General features: G+C 38.4%; 2 protein-coding genes across 2 annotated transcripts; one reads left to right on the top strand and one right to left on the bottom strand.

The window, feature by feature from the left end:
* Nucleotides 1-684: 684 nt before the first annotated feature.
* On the top strand, nt 685-15671 carry gldc (glycine dehydrogenase (decarboxylating)). The gene is made up of 25 exons (XM_081365660.1): nt 685-1174; nt 1363-1441; nt 3284-3419; nt 3734-3898; nt 6123-6200; nt 6283-6430; nt 6894-7090; nt 7181-7277; nt 8379-8484; nt 8571-8710; nt 8803-8883; nt 8980-9077; nt 9195-9279; nt 9386-9427; nt 9635-9777; nt 10072-10147; nt 11809-11934; nt 12317-12466; nt 13471-13583; nt 13679-13820; nt 14221-14332; nt 14419-14514; nt 14590-14762; nt 14976-15056; nt 15139-15671. Exons 1-25 carry the CDS (start codon nt 899-901, stop codon nt 15274-15276), a joined length of 3078 nt encoding a protein of 1025 aa, XP_081221786.1. The 5' UTR covers nt 685-898; the 3' UTR covers nt 15277-15671.
* On the bottom strand, nt 15520-20894 carry coq2 (coenzyme Q2 4-hydroxybenzoate polyprenyltransferase). The gene is made up of 8 exons (XM_081365661.1): nt 20833-20894; nt 20049-20482; nt 19789-19955; nt 18561-18682; nt 17318-17403; nt 17078-17211; nt 16806-16994; nt 15520-15908 (listed from the first exon to the last, which is right to left on the bottom strand). The coding sequence occupies exons 2-8, from the start codon at nt 20353-20355 to the stop codon at nt 15747-15749; spliced, it is 1167 nt and encodes a 388-aa protein (XP_081221787.1). The 5' UTR covers nt 20356-20482; nt 20833-20894; the 3' UTR covers nt 15520-15746.
* Nucleotides 20895-21066: the final 172 nt, after the last annotated feature.

Genomic DNA, 21066 nt, shown 5'->3' with positions numbered 1-21066 from the left:
CCAACCAAGTTATGAGTAAACAATTATCTCAAACAGAACAAGAAAACGCTTTTTACACACACAACACATGATAGATAGATAGATAGATAGATAGATAGATAGATAGATAGATAGATAGATAGATAGATAGATAGATAGATAGATAGATAGATAGATAGATAGATAGATAGGGATGCAGCTATCAGACAGAATAGATAGATGGATGGATGGATGGATAGACAGACAGATGGACGGATGATAGATGGATGGATGGATATAGCCTAATATCAGATAAATAGAGCCTATCAGAGATAGATAGATAGATAGATAGATAGATAGATAGATAGATAGATAGATAGATAGATGGATGGATGGATGGATGGATGGATGGATGGATGGATGGATGGATGGATGGATGGATGGATGGATGGATGGATGGATGGATGGATGGATGGATGGATGGGTGGGTGGATGGATGGATAACGGACTTGAAAGTTCTCTCTTTTTAAATAATACAGCATCCCAGGTGTGGAGAATGAGGAACACTTTCCAGCTTCTGCTCCATTCTGATTGCTCCTCAATTTTCTTTGCGTTTTATTGTGCGTTCAAAAACGCAACTACAAAAGCATGTAAAAACATAGAAAGGATATCGAGCAGATACCAGCTGTATGAGTAATTAAGCTTTAGGCGCTTCGTAAACTCCCCACGGCACATTCGAAAGTTACGGCGGAACCTGAGCGAGCGGGGCTTGTCTCTGCGTCAGAGACAGTTCACTTATCGATTGGCTGCTCCTTGTGCAACGAGGAGGCGCATAAATAGACACTTTTAAGGAATTTCACAGACATTTAGTGGGGTACACGGCGTGGAGGCTGGCTGAAAGATTATCGCGAACAATTTTCGTCAATCTCAAGCGAAGAACATGCAGAGCTGCGCTAAATCCTGGCGGGTTGTCATCAGCCGGTCGATGAACGCTCCCGTGCCGTATAGGAATATCAGCAGCAAAGGGGATGTTTTTAAGAAGCTTCGCGGTTTAACCGTAAATGTGTCTGCAAATGTGCGCTGTATGGGCACCTCACAAGTTCTGTGGTCCAGAAAGATTGAAAGAATTCTGCCGAGACACGATGATTTCTCTGAAAGACACATTGGACCGGGTGACAAAGAGAAAAGAGAGATGCTCAATACTCTTGGACTTGAGGTAAAACTTATTCATTCGAATTACAGCACATTTTAAACCAATATACTTAAATGCTAGCCAATTTAAACGCTTTATGTCAGCATTTTACCCGCATCTTCAACTTTCTAATGTGCAACAATTTTCGCTGTTTGTGTTGATAATACAATTACTGAACAAAATAATAGTTAACATTTTGATTTTGATTTCAGTCAATCGCTCAGCTAATAGAAAACACAATTCCCGCATCCATCCGCCTGGGAAGAAGTTTGAAAATGGACGATCCTGTGTGTAAGTTGCTCTTACTCCTCTCAGCAGCGGCAGACAGAGGAAACACGTGTCGTTTGTTGTTGTGAATTCATCATATATTTGCATTGACTGTCTGTGAGGCAAACCGCGAGTTTGCATTTCATTTAAGCGGTATTGTAAAACTATTTTTGGCGGCAGATTTTGGGCCAGTGGAATTATTAATTGCATTAAGCCTTTCTATCAAACATATTATTTTTATTTCGAAATATTTCGAATTAGGGGTTTCTAACAGACCAGACTCTAACAAAGGAGTCTATCTGAGCGAGGAATGTAGGTTACACGCTCTTTGTGTGCCAATAGACCTTACTGGAGGGTTTTTCACCGTTAAGTCTTCCTTTGAACATATTAGGAGTTGTTTTTGCGGAGCCCGGCGAGCAGCACCAATCTCCTGACGCCCTCCGCCGATGCCAATAGGATGACAATTAGAGTGTAAAGTTCAGCGTCACACGGCCAGTTTGATCTGGTTAGCAGTAGCATTACATCACGCGTGCACCGCTCAACATATAACTTTGCGTAATAATTGACAATTTAATGGGGATAACGACGTATAACAGGAAGAACTTTGAGTTGCATTGGCAATCATAACGTCTGACAATTATTTAGCAAATACATTTACTATAAAAAGCGACGATTTACCTACAAACAACAGAGTACACCGGTGTGTGAATAACACGGTTTAATTTTAATTTCTGCTGACAATAAGACTATTAAAATTTAAAACCACATTTTTTTTATATTAACACACTATGCAGATGTAAAATGTCTAATTTTATGAGCAATATTCTTATGCCAACATAACACCACTCACTAGACTACCCAAATCATTGTTATGAATGACAAAAAAGGTTTTAAAAGATGTATATATGGTCTAATTTATTATAGTCACTACGAGCTTTGACATATGGCAGGAGTCAGTTTTCTCCTCTGCTTGTGTGTGTATCTTTAATGAAGCAAGCCATGCTGAAGCTGATGGGGGGGCTATTCTGGATTCTGCTGGTTCAGCTGCACAGAGCTTGATCTGCAAATCCTGTAAATTCACTGCTCAACAAGAATGGACTACTTTGGCATTCTAAACTTTCCCATTTGTAGTTTTTATTAAAAAGTTGAATTTATCTTTTACATTTTTTACACTGACAAACACTATCTAAAACACCAAACAGCTGCATGCACACTTTTTCAGTGTAAAACAAAATGAACATCCCGCAGACATGTTAGTGTGAGGGGGTGTCCGTAATGTGTATTTCTCTCTAGCTGTTTTTACTACTGCATTATCTTTGCCCCGCTCAGTTGATGTGTTGCTAAGCTGCAACACAATGCCTCGGGAATTTGTGTCTCTCGGTATGAACCGGCTCCAGTGCCCTCGAACTACAACCATTAAACTAGTTCCCAAGCCATCAGAAAATGTTCCATATGTGCCCTTTATCTACCTTTTACTACTAAATTCTAAATTGCAAAAACTCTTAATCAGTGAGATCACGTGCTCTTGTATGATTCATCAGGACAATGTAGGTCATATCATGTTGCAACTGATGTGATATTTTTGTTGGGGTGTGCTTAAATACCAGGTGTATTTGCCACGATGTGTTAAGGAAATTGTTAAGTACTCATTACATGAGTCATGTGAGAAGCGTCTTAAAAATATTGTGGGCTCAGTCACTGATTTCAATTTGATGCAAGAGAAACCATAAGGGTTTTTTTGTTTATATAATGAGCTTAGATCAAATCAAAGTATGCGAGCACTGTTTAATTAACTTAGGGAGTTTGTTTTAATCAGTAACCTCAGATATCCAAATCGTTCTTATCTTTGTACTTTAATTACCACAGGTGAGAATGAAATTCTTGACTCACTCCAAAAGATTGCATCGAGGAACAAGTTGTGGAGGTCCTATATTGGAATGGGCTATTATAACTGCTCCGTCCCACAGGTCATACAAAGAAACCTGCTTGAGAATTCAGGATGGTATGTATTGTCTTGCCTTTTTTTTAAGCATTTATTTCACCTTTTGGTGGAGCACAGTCAAAAAATTTTTTTTTACACACATCAACCCTTTGTTTGTGTAATGAGCCTGAAAATGTATAGCCACGAGCTAGAACACCATGTCCATTAGTTTCTCATGGTTAGTACAGTTCTAGTCAAAAAGCAAATTGCATTTTGATGATTCTTATTACATAAAGGAGTAGCGTGCCCAGCATCAGATGTGTCTTGTGACTCAAGCTGGAGGTCTTTGGTTAGAGCTTTAGTGAGTTTTTTTTGTGTGTGTGTGTTCTCTATAGGGTCACTCAGTACACACCGTACCAGCCTGAGGTCTCTCAGGGGCGTCTGGAGAGCTTGCTCAATTATCAGACAATGGTCTGTGACATCACCGGAATGGCAGTAGCCAATGCATCGTTGCTGGATGAAGGCACTGCTGCTGCAGAGGCCATGCAGCTCTGCAACAGGTTAGTACACCAACTGCTGGAAACATCTGTAAAGAACATGATGCCATTTTATCAAGGAGGAGTTTACTCTACAATCTCAAATCCAGAATAAAATATTAGTCTGTGGTTTGTTCATTCTCTTTAACCTTTATTTAACTGACAAAAGTACAAAGAAAATATTTTCAAAGATTTCACTGACCAACTTAAGTGTATTTTATAAATATAAACACATTTTAATTTTGATGGCTGCAACACTCTCCAAAAAAGTTGGGATAGAGGCAAAATTTAAAAAAAAGAATATAGAATATACAAGTTAAACTCTTTTGAAACATTCCACAATGAGTTGGTGATTTGTTAATAGGTGATTGTGGTATCGTGATTTAGTGTAAAAGGAGCATCTCAGTCTTTGCTAGCAATGATGGGTCATGGCTCACCACTTTGCTAAATGTCATGAGAGCAGTCAATTCAAAAATCACATTTCAAAATGCAAGATTGCAAAGAATGTATGTCTTTCACCTTCTACCATACATAATATTGTGAAAAGATTCAAGGTTTCCGGAGAAATCTCAGAACATGTAAGCCAAGGCAGGAAACCTCTAGCCTGGGAAAACCCAGACAACTTCCGGCAAATTTAGATTTGCTCGAGAAGTAAGTCTGGCAAAGAGCTCATTCAAGCCCATTTCCATGGCCCAGAAATCGCGGCACCAATCAGAAACGTTGAGGCGGGCTTTACACGATGACGATCGCTCTGATTGGTTTGAGCGACGTCCGTTGGTGAAGCGCATCAACTTTTAAATGCATTATTATATTCAAATTGCAAACACATGAGGACAGTCTCCATGAAAGACCCACTGGCAGATGAACGTGCAACTACATTTCTCTCCGAAACGGTAGGAAATTAAATTAGATTTAATAGAGGATTTTAACTGTGACAAGATGATTGACAGGGCAGTTTACATGACAGGATGTATGCTACACATTCAAAAGTAAATACCTTTTCTTCACAAAAAGAGTACTTTTATGGCGTAGTGTAATTGAGGACGCAGCATATGTCTTTACACGATGACGATCGCTCTGATTGGTTTTGAGCGACGTCCGTTGGTGACGACCCTATGGAAATGATTTGTCTATGGAGCTTTGCAAGACTCATATCTCAGTTACTACTGAGAATGGTCTGGTTTTAACCAGGCTAGGAAACCTCAGTTGAGTGTGCGTGATCTTCGAGCCCTCAGATTGCATTGCATGAGAAACTGTCATGCTGCTAAGTACAGCCACATGGGCTCGGGAGTACTTCGTAAAACCATTGTCACTTAACAGTCAGATTCAAGTGGCATTCCTTGATGCAGAAGCAGTGTTACTCAAGGACAAAGCTATACATCAATTCTATGTAGAGATGCCGGAGAGTTATCTAGCCCAAGCTCCTCTCAGGTGGTCCAAACGACAGTGGAAATGTTTGCTCTGGTCAGACCAATCCACGTTTCAGCTTGTTTTTGGGGAAAAAAAGATATGAAGTTTCTAAGACAAAAGGGACCATCCAGTCTTTCATCAGTGACGGGTACAAAAGCAAACATCTGTCACGGTTTGGGGGTGCAACAGCATGGGTGACTTGCATGTATCTGAAGGTACCATTCATGTGGGCATTTTGGGATTGAACAGAGACAAATACTGTCATCAAGGATGACATCTTTCCTGGGAAGCAAGACAATGCCAGGCCTAAATCTGCACATGCTGAAATGGTTTCTAGACACTCTATACCGTAGAAGGGATGTGCCATCATGAAAAGGGGACTCCGACAACTACGACCACGGATTGTCGAGCAGATGTCTTGTATCAGGCGAGATTGGGCTCAAATTTCAACAATTAGTATCCTCAATTCCCAAATATTTAAAAAATGTAATTAAAAGCAAAGGTGATGTGACAGTGGTAAACATGTCTCTGTCCCAACTTTTTTGGAGTGTGTTGCTGCAGCCATCAAAATGTGTTTATATTTACAACACACTTACCTTGGTTAGTGAAAACTTTTCAAAAACTTTTGTGTACTTTTGTCAGTTAAGTAAAGCTTAAAGAGAATTAACAAATCACAGATTCTTCATTTTATTGCATTTTACAAAATGTCCCGGCTTTTCTGGATTTGTGGTTTTATTAGCCAACACCTGAAACCGAAACATTCAGGTATTCGGCATGCAGGATGGCGTATCCCCAGGGCTGGGAGTGATGATTAACACTAACCTTGTCATTTTCAAAGGCAAAACAAAAGAAGAACGTTCTACATTGACCCACGCTGCCATCCACAGACTATTGCAGTTGTGCAAACCAGAGCCAAGTAAGGAAGTACACCAATTTATAGAATAAAGCATTCTATCTCTCTATCTATCTAATCCCAATGAAATGTTTGTATCCCATAGTTACATTGGCGTGAAGACCGTTCTCAAGCTTCCTCATGAGATGGACTTCAGTGGGAAGGATGTTAGCGGTGTGCTCTTCCAGTATCCAGACACTGAGGGCAGGGTGGAAGATTTCACTGCACTTGTTGATCAGGCTCACAAGGGTGGTGTATGTACCTGCCAATTTAAAACTCACATTTTCTGATACCAGTCTTTGTATATATTTGGTTTTGCATGAATCATTGACTTAATTTAACCGTAAGACTCATTTACTCACCGTCCCAAACCTGTATGACTACTTTCTCCTGTGTACAACAAAAGGGAAAAAAACTGAAGAACACTTTCTTTCCGTACTATTAAATAATGTCAGTTACTGATGTCAGACCTGTCTTTATGGCATGTTTGAATATGTTGAAGTGAGAGTTAAACGTTTCTTCAAAATATCTCCATCTGTGTTCAATGTAGAAAAAGTCGTTTTTATTTGGAGCGACATGAGGGTGAACTATTCTGTTCCCACTACAGAGTCTTACAAATTTTATTTTTTTGTATACAGATGCATTATAGCATATGATTCATACATGATCAATGCACGATTCCATTGTTTTGTTTTGTTTTGTTTTGTTTTTTCAAAGGCACTGGCTTGTTGTGCTACAGACTTGCTGGCGCTCTGCGTGCTGCGTCCTCCGGGTGAGTTTGGAGTTGACATCGCCTTGGGCAACTCTCAGCGCTTTGGAGTTCCTCTCTGCTATGGTGGGCCTCACGCTGCATTCTTTGCAGTCAAAGATAATCTGGTCAGGATGATGCCTGGAAGGATGGTTGGAGTGACCAGGTGAGTCTGTCCTTTTTTTATAGTCTCAAGGCCTCAATGTAGTTTGCCTCATCAGTGTTGGTATAAACTGTCAAATGTTTCCGGTTACAGAGATGCAGCTGGTAAAGAGGTTTATCGTCTGGCTCTCCAGACCAGAGAGCAGCACATCCGCAGAGACAAAGCCACTAGCAACATCTGCACTGCCCAGGTAGAGCTTAAATAATCTGAAAATACTATGTGTGTGTGTACTTGTACGACTATCTTTGTGAGGATCGATTGAGTTTTAGACCATCGAAAGGAAGGACATTTTGGCTGGTCCTTACTTCTGAGACCCCTTTAAAGGCCTGTTTGATGGTCTACACTTGGTTTAGGAATAATCAGTGTTGGGGAAAGTTACTTTTTAAAAGTAATGCATGGCAATATTGCATTACTCCATAAAAAAAGTAACTAATTGCATTACTTAGTTACATTTTATGGAAAGTAATGTTACGTTACTTTTGCTTTGCTTTTCCTCATTTAAGCTGGGCTTGCTTATTTGTTTTTAATTACAAAAAAGTTATATTTTTTGGCAAATGTAAAGGCCCTTTCACACCAGAAGTTAAATGAATATGCCTCAGGCTGAAGAAAATGCAAATTCACATGTGACAGTAGAGGGTGCAGCTCAAACAACTTTTCAGCTCTGCTACTGAAGAAATCAACACTCTTCAGCAATAAAAAAAAATTAAATGCAAATGTGATGTTTATCCAAAGTCATTTTTGCTTATTACTATGGTTGAATTGGATAATCGAAGGTCAGCAGCGAAGACATTGGTAAATATAGTATTAATGAATTCATGAATTAATTATTGCAGGTTTGCAAAATATTTTTTGCCTTTTACTATTTTTATTCTTTTTGAGAAATACTGAATGTTTTCGTGCTAGTTAGATGAGTAAATGCATGCTCACATTTAGTCTGGAACTTATGTTTACACAACGTCTCTGCTTTTCTCTCGACATTGAGGACAGAAGTGTGTCAATACATGAGAAAACAAAGTAACTTAGGTTACTTATTTGAAAAAGTTACTCAGATAGTTTGTTGTAAATTTAAAAGTAATGGGTTACTTTACTAGTTACTTGGGAAAAAAAGTAATCTGATTACGTAACTCATGATACTTATACTTAGGTTTAGGGTAAGGGTTGGAGTTATGCAACTAGTTAGCTAGAGGTAGCATTATGTCAATGAATGTTCTCACAAAGATGGCTGTATAAGATGTGTGTGTATTATCTGTGAAGTTGTATTTCTGTACTCCATTTTAATGTCTTTACTCAGGCTCTTCTTGCAAACATGGCTGCCATGTATGCGCTATATCATGGTTCTCAAGGATTGAGACACATTGCTGAGAGAACCCACAATGCAACGTTGATTCTCGCTGAGGGCAAGTTGTTTGACTCCTGTTTACTCTTTTTACAAGAATTGTATAGGGATTTTTGTGATACTGATTGTTTCTTGTTGTGATAATAGGACTGAAAAGAGCTGGGCACAAACTCCAACACGAGAACTTCTTTGACACGCTGAAGATCAACTGTGGCGTGGCCGGCAAGGACATCCTAGAAAAAGCTACGCAGCGGGAAATCAACCTGCGGTTGTACAGTGATGGACTGGTGAGACCTGTGAAAATTTGAAAACACAAATCGACAGATATCTTTTATTTTATTATTCATTTAATGTTTTTAATTTCTTGATTTGGTTTTAGCTCGGAGTGTCTCTGGATGAAACCGTCTCTGAGAGAGACTTGGATGATCTGCTCTGGATCTTCGGGTGTGAATCTTCAGCTGTAAGTTCTTGCCTAATTCAGAAAGATTTAAAATATTGCTAAAAATCTGTTTGTCTTCGTTCCCTAATGATATATAGTCTTTTTGACCTTTATCAGGAACTTATTGCTGAGAAAATGAGTGAGCGCACAAAAGGATTGCTGGCAAGCCCTTTCAAGAGAACCAGCAAGTTTCTCACCCATCCAGTGTTTAACAGGTCTGTTTCAATGCTAGCTATTGTTTTTAACAAATCTGTTTGTGAATGAAACTTTCTGCAATTGTGTGGATGTGCTTTTTTCTGTGTAATAAATACTTGTATTGCTTTCAATTTCAGCTATCACTCAGAAACCAATATTGTACGTTACATGAAGCGCCTGGAAAATAAGGATATTTCTCTCGTACATAGTATGATTCCATTGGTAAGTCAAAAATTGAAGCATCACCGAGTTTACTTTGGGATTTATCCCATGTGATGATCTTACATAAAAACATCACAGTAACCACAAACTCCTCTTTTGAATTCAGGGCTCATGCACAATGAAGCTGAACAGTTCCTCAGAGCTCATGGTGAGTCAGGATTGCTCTGCTCTTCTAGAATAGCCCTCCTTTTTACTCGTTCTTTTCTCTGACATCGCCTCACTTCAACCAATCAGAGCAAAGTAGATCGTAGAGACCATTTGTGCCAATGGTTCTACAATCTACTTAGGCTTACAATGCTTTTGAGAAACGCAGCCCTGGTCTTTTCATTGTTTGACTGTAACCTTTTCCCAACAGCCAATCACCTGGAGAGAATTTGCAAACATCCACCCATTCGTGCCATTGGACCAGGCTGAAGGTTATCAACGGCTCTTCAGGCAACTAGAGAGAGACCTTTGTGAGATTACAGGATATGATAAGATCTCCTTTCAACCAAACAGGTAAGTGTCTTGCCTGAAATTGCTGCTTCAATATCAAGCAGATGATTCATTCTGATAGCAAACCGTGGTCTTGCAGTTGGCAAATCAAGTGTCAACATGACTCTGTTTCATTCAGGTTTCTTGAGCTGATAAGTTTGGGGGTGTGTACGCATCTCTACGTTTTGCTTGGTTGACACTTTAACAGGATCATTAGTATACTGTACTCTTGGGCAAGAGCCATTTGAAGCAATCTTTGAACTCTGTTGTGCTGAGGCAGAATGGTTACATGATGCTATTGATTTCTTTGTCCCGTAGCGGCGCGCAGGGGGAATACGCGGGCTTGGCTGCAATCAAAGCCTATCTGAATTCCAAAGGAGAATCTCATAGAACAGTGAGTATCATCCTGCAGTGAAAAGCCCCTCTCATTAACCTTAAGCCTCATGTTTGATCTCGGGGCCTTTTTAAAAACATTCTTGACATTTGAAGGATCAGGTTGATCCTTCATGACTTTTACTAATCTTATGAGAACTGATAATAAGCAGAATTTCAATCTGATAATATGCTTTAAACGTCCTCCATAAAAAAAAAAGTTAAAAGTAGGTCAAATTAATTTAACACGCATGCATTGGGTTTTCATGTTTTTTGAGGACTTTCCATAGACATAATGATTTGTATATGGTACAAACTGTATATTCTATCCCCCAACCCTAAACTCAACCCTCACACAAAACTTTTTTGAAGCATTTTTACATTTTCAAAAAAACATAATTTAGTACTGAAACGCTAAGAGCTGTTTTCCTAATGAGTACCCCAAATATATCCCCATAAGTCAAAGATTTCTGGTATTACTGTCCTTGTGCGGACATTTCCTCCTACAATGTAGGGAAAGCCTGAACTCCCCACACACACACATTCATGTTTATTTGGGTACCTAAATTGGGACATTGCATAATTATAAATACCTAGCCTTAACAGAAAACTTTCTGCATGTGTAAAATTTGTACAACATTTTTACAAATATGTCCACAAAAGGAGGTTTTGTGTTTGTGTGTATATGCACGCAGTGAAATAGATTTTTGTCAGCAACTGTAGATCACATGCTGCACTACCTACAAAAAGTTGGTGAAAGGAAAGCAAACGATTCATGAGTGATACAAAAAATTCTTCAGAAGTCGTTCAGAAGTCATTTAACAGTTAAATTCTTCAAGAGTTGTTTTGAACCTAAGGGGAAAATTGCTTAAAGGTGTCAAATTGTTTTGACGAGTTGGGACTGGAAAGAAGATCAGCGATAAGAACGTTTAGTCAATTCATTGTAGTGTTTTGTAACCTGGCCTTTGTTTTTTATCATCTCCCTAATAAGCAGATCTTAGATAGCGGATGCAGCTCTTAAACCAGCCAAGGTTCAAACTGCCATGTTTGAGTAAATAGCCATAGAAAACAATCACCCCATTACAGGATTCTACTTCAGTGCAAGATTCCATATTTGGTGATTTTCAAGACTTGCAGTCCTTGGACGATGAGTTTGTTTATGGTGACCTGCTTGCAAATTGCACAACGTTAAGTGTTTAGGCCACTGAGTCCTTAGTTCAGAAAGTCTGCCATACAGTCTATGACATTTAATGATTAAGTGGAAGACACATGATTAAAATTTAATACACCCACATTAGAATTCTGTTATTTTACTCACCCTCATGTTAATCTAAATGTCTGTGGAACATGAAAAGATGCATAAAAAATGTAGACCTTGACTACTTGGCTCCATGAAAGTAGTCCCTATGGCTTCATGCAAGTATCAGACCAAAATCTGTTTTGACAAAAGTAGTTTGCACTTTACAGAATATATATATATATAAGCTCAAATAAGAGTTATCAGATCTTGTCATCTGTCTTAGTGTTGCAAATCTATTTGACAGAAAGTTAATAAATAAGAGCGCAAAAATTGGTTCTGTGTATCTTAAACAACCAGTAAGTTTCCTTGTTAGAAAAATAAGATTGTTTGTTTTTGTTTTGTCTATTAATCTCCCATATTAAATCTGTTATGGATTTGTTCAGGTCTGTCTGATTCCCAAATCAGCTCATGGAACGAATCCTGCCAGCGCACAGATGGCGGGCATGAAGGTTCAGGTGGTGGAAGTGGATAAAGATGGCAACATCGATGTGTCTCACCTTAAAGCCATGGTATGTACAATGATTAAAGAGTTTAGTATTGCATCTTCTGTTTGAGGGCTATTTACATCAATACACTGATATGTATATGATAACTTTACCACATCAGTGTTAAAGGTGTAAAAGTGTGTAATTTCTGCCCCACTAGCAGCACCAAACAAAATTGTGAAAATAATAACGAGATTAAAACCAGTTTCCTGAATGCACCTCTTGTCTGCCATTGGTGAAGCAAACTAATAGTCCCAACTCACACATTGTTGCGGTGTCGTGATGCTCAATTGTTTTGAAAGCTCAGATTTGGATGGAATCAGCTTATGAATGGCTTGGTTATGTCCGGGCTAGGGAAAATGACACTCTTCACCTTTTAAGACTCACTTTACCACGTTTTTGATAGGTGGACAAACATAAGGCCAACTTGGCGGCCATAATGATCACCTACCCCTCCACTAACGGTGTGTTTGAGGAGAACGTCCGTGAAGTGTGTGAGCTCATTCATCAGAACGGTGGACAGGTGTACCTGGATGGTGCCAACATGAACGCACAGGTAAGAAGAAGATGGAATCGTAAGGCTTTACAGTACTGTAGTAATTACAGCAGCATGATTAATCTGTAAAAGATCCCGATCTCGATTCAAACATCCACATGATCTTTCTCCTAAATGACAACAATTCGGCTATGTCTATTAAACCTTTGATGAGATCACACCAGAACATTTAAATCTGGGTTTGCATTGCTGCTGCTGAGCCAGAGAGAGCAGTTGTATAGGTCTTTTCAACCACACAGTATCGTTATTTCTGTAACAAATATTCAAATTATCACAGAAGTACTGGGCTAAGTTTATTGTTCACAATAAACACTGATGTTTACGGTAGCGATCAAAATAGAGCACATCACCTTTTGAAAGTAACTTGGCGCTTCAAATAACGATCTATTGATTACATCGTTACATCAGTAGGTGGCGACAAGTGACTTTTAAAAAAATTTATTTCTCATTGCATCATTCTTTCAAGATATTTGTTCAAAAACGAATTGTTTCATCCAATAATGAAACAAGTGAAGTATTTGACTGAGTCAATGAATCAAACCGATTTAAAAAAAAATTCTTTCAAATTAAGCATTTTTAAATAGACAGCAGCAATTAACATTTTGTCAGAACCTCTAGTAAATTACATGTCATTATGTTTAGTTGTTTACTTAGATTAGTGATCTCTATTTGAAACAAAAAATCATGATTCTCAATATATCCAGGATCATGCAGCTCTAATAGTAATCATTAACATAGTTAGGCAATGGTTAACATGAACTAAACACGATCAGTGCTTTTACAGCATTTATTACTCTTGGTTAATCTTAACTTTAATTTTTTTACATTAACAGTTGTTTATGCATTGTGAGTAAACTGTGCACCATGATTCTGAATTAATATTATTAATAAATGCTGTAAACATTTTAGAAGCTTGCGTTACAATAAGAGTGGTTTACAGTGTTTTACATTAAATGTGCATTTTCTTTTTGGAGTTTTCATGTTCTTGTTTCTTTTTGATACAGGTTGGATTATGTCGACCAGGAGACTACGGCTCAGATGTTTCTCACTTGAATCTCCACAAAACCTTCTGCATTCCTCATGGTGGTGGCGGCCCTGGGATGGGACCAATCGGAGTGTAAGTGTTTTGAAGTGAATAGACCTTCCCTATGGCACCTGTACCAGAAATGTTGATCCGTTGACTCCAGTTAACCTAATTGCTTTTGCCTACAGGAAACAGCATCTTGCCCCCTTCCTGCCCAACCATCCAGTGGTGAACATTCAGTTCACAAATGCAGGAAGTTCTCTGGGAACCATCAGCGCCGCTCCCTGGGGCTCCAGCGCTATCCTGCCCATCTCATGGGCTTACATTAAGGTCAACACTCCCTCTGCACTTCCTGTCTTACCTTTTGAATAATAGTGAAGTACTGATATTAACATTGACCAAACCAGACTAATTATATTACATTTAATAAGGTTTCATTAGTTAACTACTTAAGTTAACATGAACTAAAAATGAACAATACTTTTTACTAGTACTAGTAAATAAAACATTTACTAGTACATTAAAATCAAAAGTTGTATTTGTTTATTTAAAGCACTGAACTTCTCAACTAACATTAACAAAGATTGTTAAATACTGTAACAAATGTTTTGTTCATGTTCATGCTGGTTAATACATAAACTAATGTTAACTAATGAAACCTTACTGTAAAGTGTTACCTACATTTCTACACTATTGAAAGAAATTTTTTTTTTTTTTTTTCATTCAACAGATGATGGGTTCAAAGGGTCTTGGGCACGCTACAGAGGTGGCCATCCTTAATGCCAATTACATGGCTAAAAGACTGGAAAACCACTACAAAATTCTTTTCAGGGGCACTAAAGGTTGGCGTTATTGAATGAAATATAGTATTTTCTGATCTTAAAAAAATCAACTGAAGTACCTCACAAACATTTCTGATTATTTGCAGGATTCGTTGCTCATGAATTTATTTTGGATGTGCGGCCTTTTAAAAAGTCTGCAAACATCGAGGCAGTTGACGTAGCAAAAAGACTGCAAGATTATGGTAAATAGAAAAACATTTAAAGCAGGTTATTTCATGGATGACAATTCCCTGATTCTCCACAACCTTCTATGGCAGGTTTTCATGCACCGACCATGTCATGGCCTGTGGCTGGAACTCTAATGATCGAACCCACGGAGTCTGAGGATAAGGCCGAGCTCGATCGCTTCTGTGACTCGCTGCTGGCCATCCGACAGGAAATCGCAGACATCGAAGAGGGCCGGATGGACTCGAGGATTAATCCTCTCAAGGTGAGCGTTAACTTAACGGAACATTCTTTGTCAGCAGCGTCTGTGGAGCTTTACAGTAATGCATTTGGACGTTTACGGAGCGTTAAACTATTTGTATCCCTCTTGCCAACTCAAATTAGACGCATTAATGTACAGAAGAATTAATAGAAGCGCTTTATTAAAAACATGAGCATATTGCCTTGCCCGATATAACTTTCATTTTGTCGTCCAAAGATGGCTCCTCACTCATTGGCCACTATTACCTCGACCACATGGGACAGACCGTATTCCCGAGAGGATGCTGCTTTCCCCATGGTGCGTACCTTAAATCAATGTCAAATACAGACTCCTCTTATTAATTCAGTTTTAAAATGTATCTTTAACCCTGTTATTTCAGCCTTTTGTGAGACCTGAGACCAAATTCTGGCCCACGATCTCAAGGATCGATGACATCTACGGAGACCAACATCTCGTCTGCACCTGTCCACCCATGGACGTCTACGAGTCTCCATATGAAGAAAGAGCTTCCTCGTGACCTCATTACTCAATGACACGCTTCTTCATCCAAATGAATCATTCCTATCAAATATTATCATACATTCTTCCCTGTGATTTACAGTCTCTTTGGTACGTTCACGGTGCCTCAGATTTCCTTTTGCATACAATGCACAAATAGTTGGCCTCTGTTACTCTACTAAAACAATCCAAATCTGATTCATATACTGTAATCGACCTATATAGGGGTTCATTTTTGTTGTTATTTTTTATATTTTTATTTGCTGTATAAAAATATTTGGGTGTTTTTGGTCTGTATGTAGGTATAACTTTCTGGCGCTGTTCTCGATGTTAACATTAATTTTATAGATGTTATGTACGTTTTCTAATTATTTAATAAATAGAGCCAGTTTGTAGCAATTTAATAAATATTTTAAAAGAAACGCTGGTTTACATGATATGTCTCGTAAATCAATGGTATTATTACAAGTCGCACAACCAACAGACTCTCTAATTTGAAATGGAGTTAAGCTGCGTTTCATACTGATCATCGTTTCTCTTCTTCCATAAATTTCCAGTCACTATTCCTAAGAATAAAAGCAGTCCGAGGTTTCGGTTTGAAGCAAATTTTTTCCAGCAGTCCTCGGGTCTGTTGATGTCCACAGCGTAGATCTATGGAACACACACACACACACACACACACACAAATATTAATTGTCAATGCAAAACTTTTACTTGAGAGATTTCCTCAGCAAATATTGATATGCAGATAATAAAATAAATTAATCTAGCATATCATGCAAGTAGTTTTAATCCCAAATGTTTTTTGTTACATTACTGCTCCACTACAGGAAAAAAAAATCACGTAAACTTTTGAAATGGCTCATTATGGTATGCAATATTTTTAAAATATTATACACATTTATATAAATTAGGGCTTGCACAACTATTCAGTTTACAAGTGAAACAAGTAGCTTTTAAAAACCTTCATTCTGACCATTCTGAGAGAATGGAAGACTAACCATTTTAACTATAGCATGTCTTTCTTTTAATAGGAGATTTAAATAAGAGTGAGACTGGTCACGACATTTGCATATTGTTGCCCTATTGTTGATTTGACTGCTTCTATCGCTCTCTTCATTCGTAAGTTGCTTTGGATAAAAGCGTTTGCTAAATGTAAATGATCAAATATTAAATAGGATATTATTTTCCTATTATTAAATTAAAAATATCTTATTCTCCTGTATCTTTATCCTGATAATATTCTAAAAGTTCAATAAACAGATTAAGCAACAAAAAAATATATATTTATTAAAATAATTCCAAGCATACAGCTGACAATCATGTGACTGACCACATGAGCAGCACGTTCCTGAGTTCGTAGGGGTCACACAACTCACTCCTCCACCATGAACAAATTGCAATCCGAACGCATGAATTTTATCGTTGAGGTGCCACGCAAATTTACTTTTACAGACCGCCACGTGACCATCCAAATACGGCTAAAGGCTTAATTGTTTTGTAACCCCAGGCAGGCCACTATTATCAATTACAGTTTGACTTGCTCACCTGATGTGCCAGATGAATAGCCACTGCAGACACTGCACAATAGTAGGGCGAAGTCTGGTCCGCATTAACTCCCGCTAGGACCAGCCCTGACAACATCGCCCCTGTAAAGCCACTCAGCCACAGTTTGGTGTTCTCCTGGAACCTCAGAGCTGTAGACTTCACACCCACTTTTAAATCATCATCTTTGTCCTGCTCATGAGGGTGAGATGAATCAGAAAAATGTACACTACGCTCATTTATGTTAGGGTGTGATAACTAATCGGACACCGTACCTGATGGGCATAGATTGTGTCATAAATCAATGTCCACATGACACCAGACACATAGAGAGGTAAACACACAGACCAGTCACATGATCCCTTCACAGCAGACCAACCCAGAAGAGCACCCCAGTTAAAAGTGAGACCTACAAGTGGACAAACCATGCAGAACGTTCAGTCTAAGTACTTTCACTTTTACATTTTTTTCAGAGTAATATGGAAGGGAGAAAGATTATATAAATGGTAACACACCTAGAACAAACTGCGGCCAGTATGTGATTCTCTTCATGAGAGGGTATGTGACGACCAGCGACAAAGAAGCAGCTCCAAGAGCTATGCTAGAGAGAGATGGGAAGTCAGTTTATCAGATATTAAAGCCACCATGAAACGAAAATTGTAGTCATCTTTTCTTCCTATTGTGATGTATATCTGAAAGAAATGGCTTCTCCAACAAGAAAAAATGTAGGGACTTGATTTTGTCCATCGGGAATTGATCAGATTGTTGTTGTTTGCTAATAGAGTACAGCAGTTGTGTTCCAGAAGTAAAAACCCCATTAATTTTCTCCATAGGAAAATTATTTTTAACAACAAGTTATAAACTTTAAAGACAGACCTACAGGCTGAGCTACAAGGCTGTAAATTTATGGTATTTGCTTATTTGCATTGAAGGGGTGGATTCTTGAATCCACTGCCGCTTCAATGTATATCCTTTGAGATATCCAAATGATATACTTCAATGTATATCATTTGAATGTATAACCTTTGATCAAATGTATATCCTTTGATCCTAATATCAAGATATTAATTCATATTTATCCTTCTAAATGACATCTTCAAGCTTATGTTGAAGTATTTACTTTACTTTTCATCTTCAATCACTAGAGAATCATGACGAATATTGTCTAAACCTTTTACTGAGAGAATGTATATCTTATCATTATGTTTTGGGAAAGTTTCTTCGTCAAAGCTAGAGCTCGACCAACTCAGACCTTGAAGAAGCTGTTTATCTGTGTATCACTGTGTGTGTGTGTGTGTGTGTGTGTGTGTGTGTACCCTTTTGTTACGCAACCTGACGTTTGTGAGGTGAGCAACTAGCACGCAGTGGAGATGAAATGACCATCTGACAGACAAACTGGAGCCTGGAAACTCAGATTGGTGACCTCAGTGGGTCACTCTGTGTCTAAACCGGGATTTTCACTGACATCCTGATAATAAATGGAGATAGGCTTCTGAAGAACAGCCATACGTGGAAATTTTCTACGTTTATCTGTGCCTTAACCAATCAGAATCATTCAACCTGACGCGATAATGTATTTTAATGACCTGTGTAGAGTATAATGGCTGTTGTTTTGAGAACGTACAGCAGAGCGGCCTTCGAACTCCTTGTTAATAGTATAATATCAACTTGAAAGTAAAAATTCTGCCTCAGTCCCAATTGTTGGCAAAATACATGAAAATATTGTTTAAAAAAAAAAAACTGTAAAATATGAAGTACCTGTAGTAATTGAGGCAGAGCAGGACCCCCAGTGCTAAACTCAGCTGGCCTCCGAGGAAAACCAGAGCCCGAAACTGTGTGATCTCCCCTGATGCAATGGGCCGAGTGGCTGTCCTTGACACCTACCAGAAACATGACAGACCCCAACATCAGACTCCAACAGCTGCCAAGATCAAATCCACATTTGATATTATTAAAAATGCCTCAGTATTTTTTTTATGTCCATGCAATGAAAGTCAATTATCATCAAAACTGGTAGGGTAACCAACATTCTTTAAAACATCTTATTTTTCTATGTACCACAGAAAAATGTCATAAAGGTTTGGAAGGGTAAGTGATAAGAGAATATTCTTTTTTGATTAACTAAGTCTGACACTGACATTGTTTATGGCACGTTTATCTTACACAGATTAGGAGATAGGTTAGGTTAGAGTGTTGAAAAGCAGATGACAATGCTGAAATTTATGAAAGCTTGTTTCCGCCACTGAATAAAAAATAAAAAAGTAATATGCGACTTTTTATCTCGCAATTCTGACTTTTTTACTCAGGATTGTGAGCTATAAAATCGTAATCGCGAGTTTTAAAGTCAGAATTGCGAGATATAAACTTGCAATTATGATAAATAAAGTCAGAATTGTGAGATCTGTGCCTGGTTTCACAGACAATAATAATAACCGTCAATAATAACAAATAAGAATAAACGGCAAAAATGCAAAATGTAAAATAGTTAGAACAGTGAAATAAAATTACACAATTACATTTTGTTTTTTATTCTGTGGTGGAAGCAAGCTTCTATAGAAATGTACACCACTAGTGGGACGGAAATCCACCACATCTAATGTTCTCAGATAATGAGCAAAAACAATAGATGACTTTTTGGGACTAAGGGAAGAATATTATGAGGGGGAAAAACATCTTAAAGTCACCATAAAATCTTTTTTTTTTTGTGGAATATTGCAGTAATTATTATTATGAATAGTTTATCTGTGATCATCAACATCTCTTCTCTGATGACGCTTTTACTGGCGCGAGGGCAGGACAACCTGTCACTCACATGAGATCACAGCAAAAAAGCAAACCACAATGATCCAAAGATCCAATTAATTCCCAGTGGACAAAATCAAGTCCAGCCCTACATTTTTTCTTGTTCAAGAAGCTGTTTCACTCAGGTTTATGTCAAATAGGGAAGAAAAGTATATCTCAACTCTTTAAATTCATGTGCTCATACCTTCCTGTCAAAGTCTTTATCCCACATGTCATTGATAGTGCATCCAGCTCCTCTCATAAGCAAAGCTCCGACACCAAACAGCACAAGCATGCGCAGATCAGGAAGGCATCCCGGGTCTGCCGCTAGCCCAATACTCCACGTACAAGGCAGATACAGCAGCCACGTTCCTACAAGAACACTTCATTAATATTATAACGAAACACAGAAGAGTTTGTAATGTTTGAGCTTCCTGGATAATGTGTCGTTTGACACGAGCTCACCTATGGGTTTGTCCAGTCTCATTAATCTGAGGTACGGCTGAACAGACGCTGGAGCTGCATTGACAATCCCAGCAGGCGTGAGGCTGAAAAACCTTCTGCCGTAGTTGTGACCTGCCCTTGAAGGAGACCACATTCTCTGTTTGTGATCATCACTTTTGTTAAAGCAGGATCCAGGCTGACAGAAGTCTGTGATGATGTTTTCATGCTGTCTTCTGAGGCTTGATAAACGGGCAGAACAGATCTGTGGTAGATTCCTCCTCACTGCATGTGGCTTAACGTTAAGCAGTGTTAGTCTAGTGCACATCATTTTGTCTGTTGAGCTGTCATGACCGACTTTTAGTAAGAGATGTCACGACTGCAAAGTAGCGAGGTGCTTCATTCATTGTCTACTTGCATTCATGTGTAAATGAGGGACCTCTTCGGGAACAATAAACCTGGCAATACAAACAGCAGAGAACACAATACAACGTATTCAGTACAGATTACTGAGTCATGAAAATGCCAAGTTGAGTGAAAATAAGGCTTTTTCTTGTAAACATGTTTGCCAGTATTCTGTAAGTGTAATCAAAATGAATATAATTTTAAGATTTGAAATACTGCACTCCTGTTACACTCTTACTATTCCCACTGAAATGCCCCCGACTGATCAAACAAAGGTGTTACAAACAGCAGCAAGCCTAATATGTCATGTCCCGGGGGGGAAATGATAGATCAGTAATGTCAATGATGTTTCCTTTCTAAAGCTTTTTAAATCATTAATTTCCATCGGACATATTTTACTTACAGCGCTATGTGACAGCTGAACAATTTTGAAGTCCTTTATATTGGTGTGCGCCAATGGCGGGTTCCCCCTGAAACGTTTGATTTCTGTATAGTTCCGCCTGCTTGTTGGTTCAATTTTTCATTCTAGTGTACTTGTTGTCTTTTATGTTATTATTCAGTATTTGCAAGCATCAATTTAAGATGACATTTAAAGAAATATCAACAGTCAATATGCTATAAAACATTTGAAAGTATC

Source organism: Scardinius erythrophthalmus (assembly GCF_964197995.2).
Source record: "Scardinius erythrophthalmus genome assembly, chromosome: 5".
Classification (NCBI taxonomy): domain Eukaryota; kingdom Metazoa; phylum Chordata; class Actinopteri; order Cypriniformes; family Leuciscidae; genus Scardinius; species Scardinius erythrophthalmus.
This window is presented reverse-complemented; position numbering and strand designations above follow the sequence as displayed.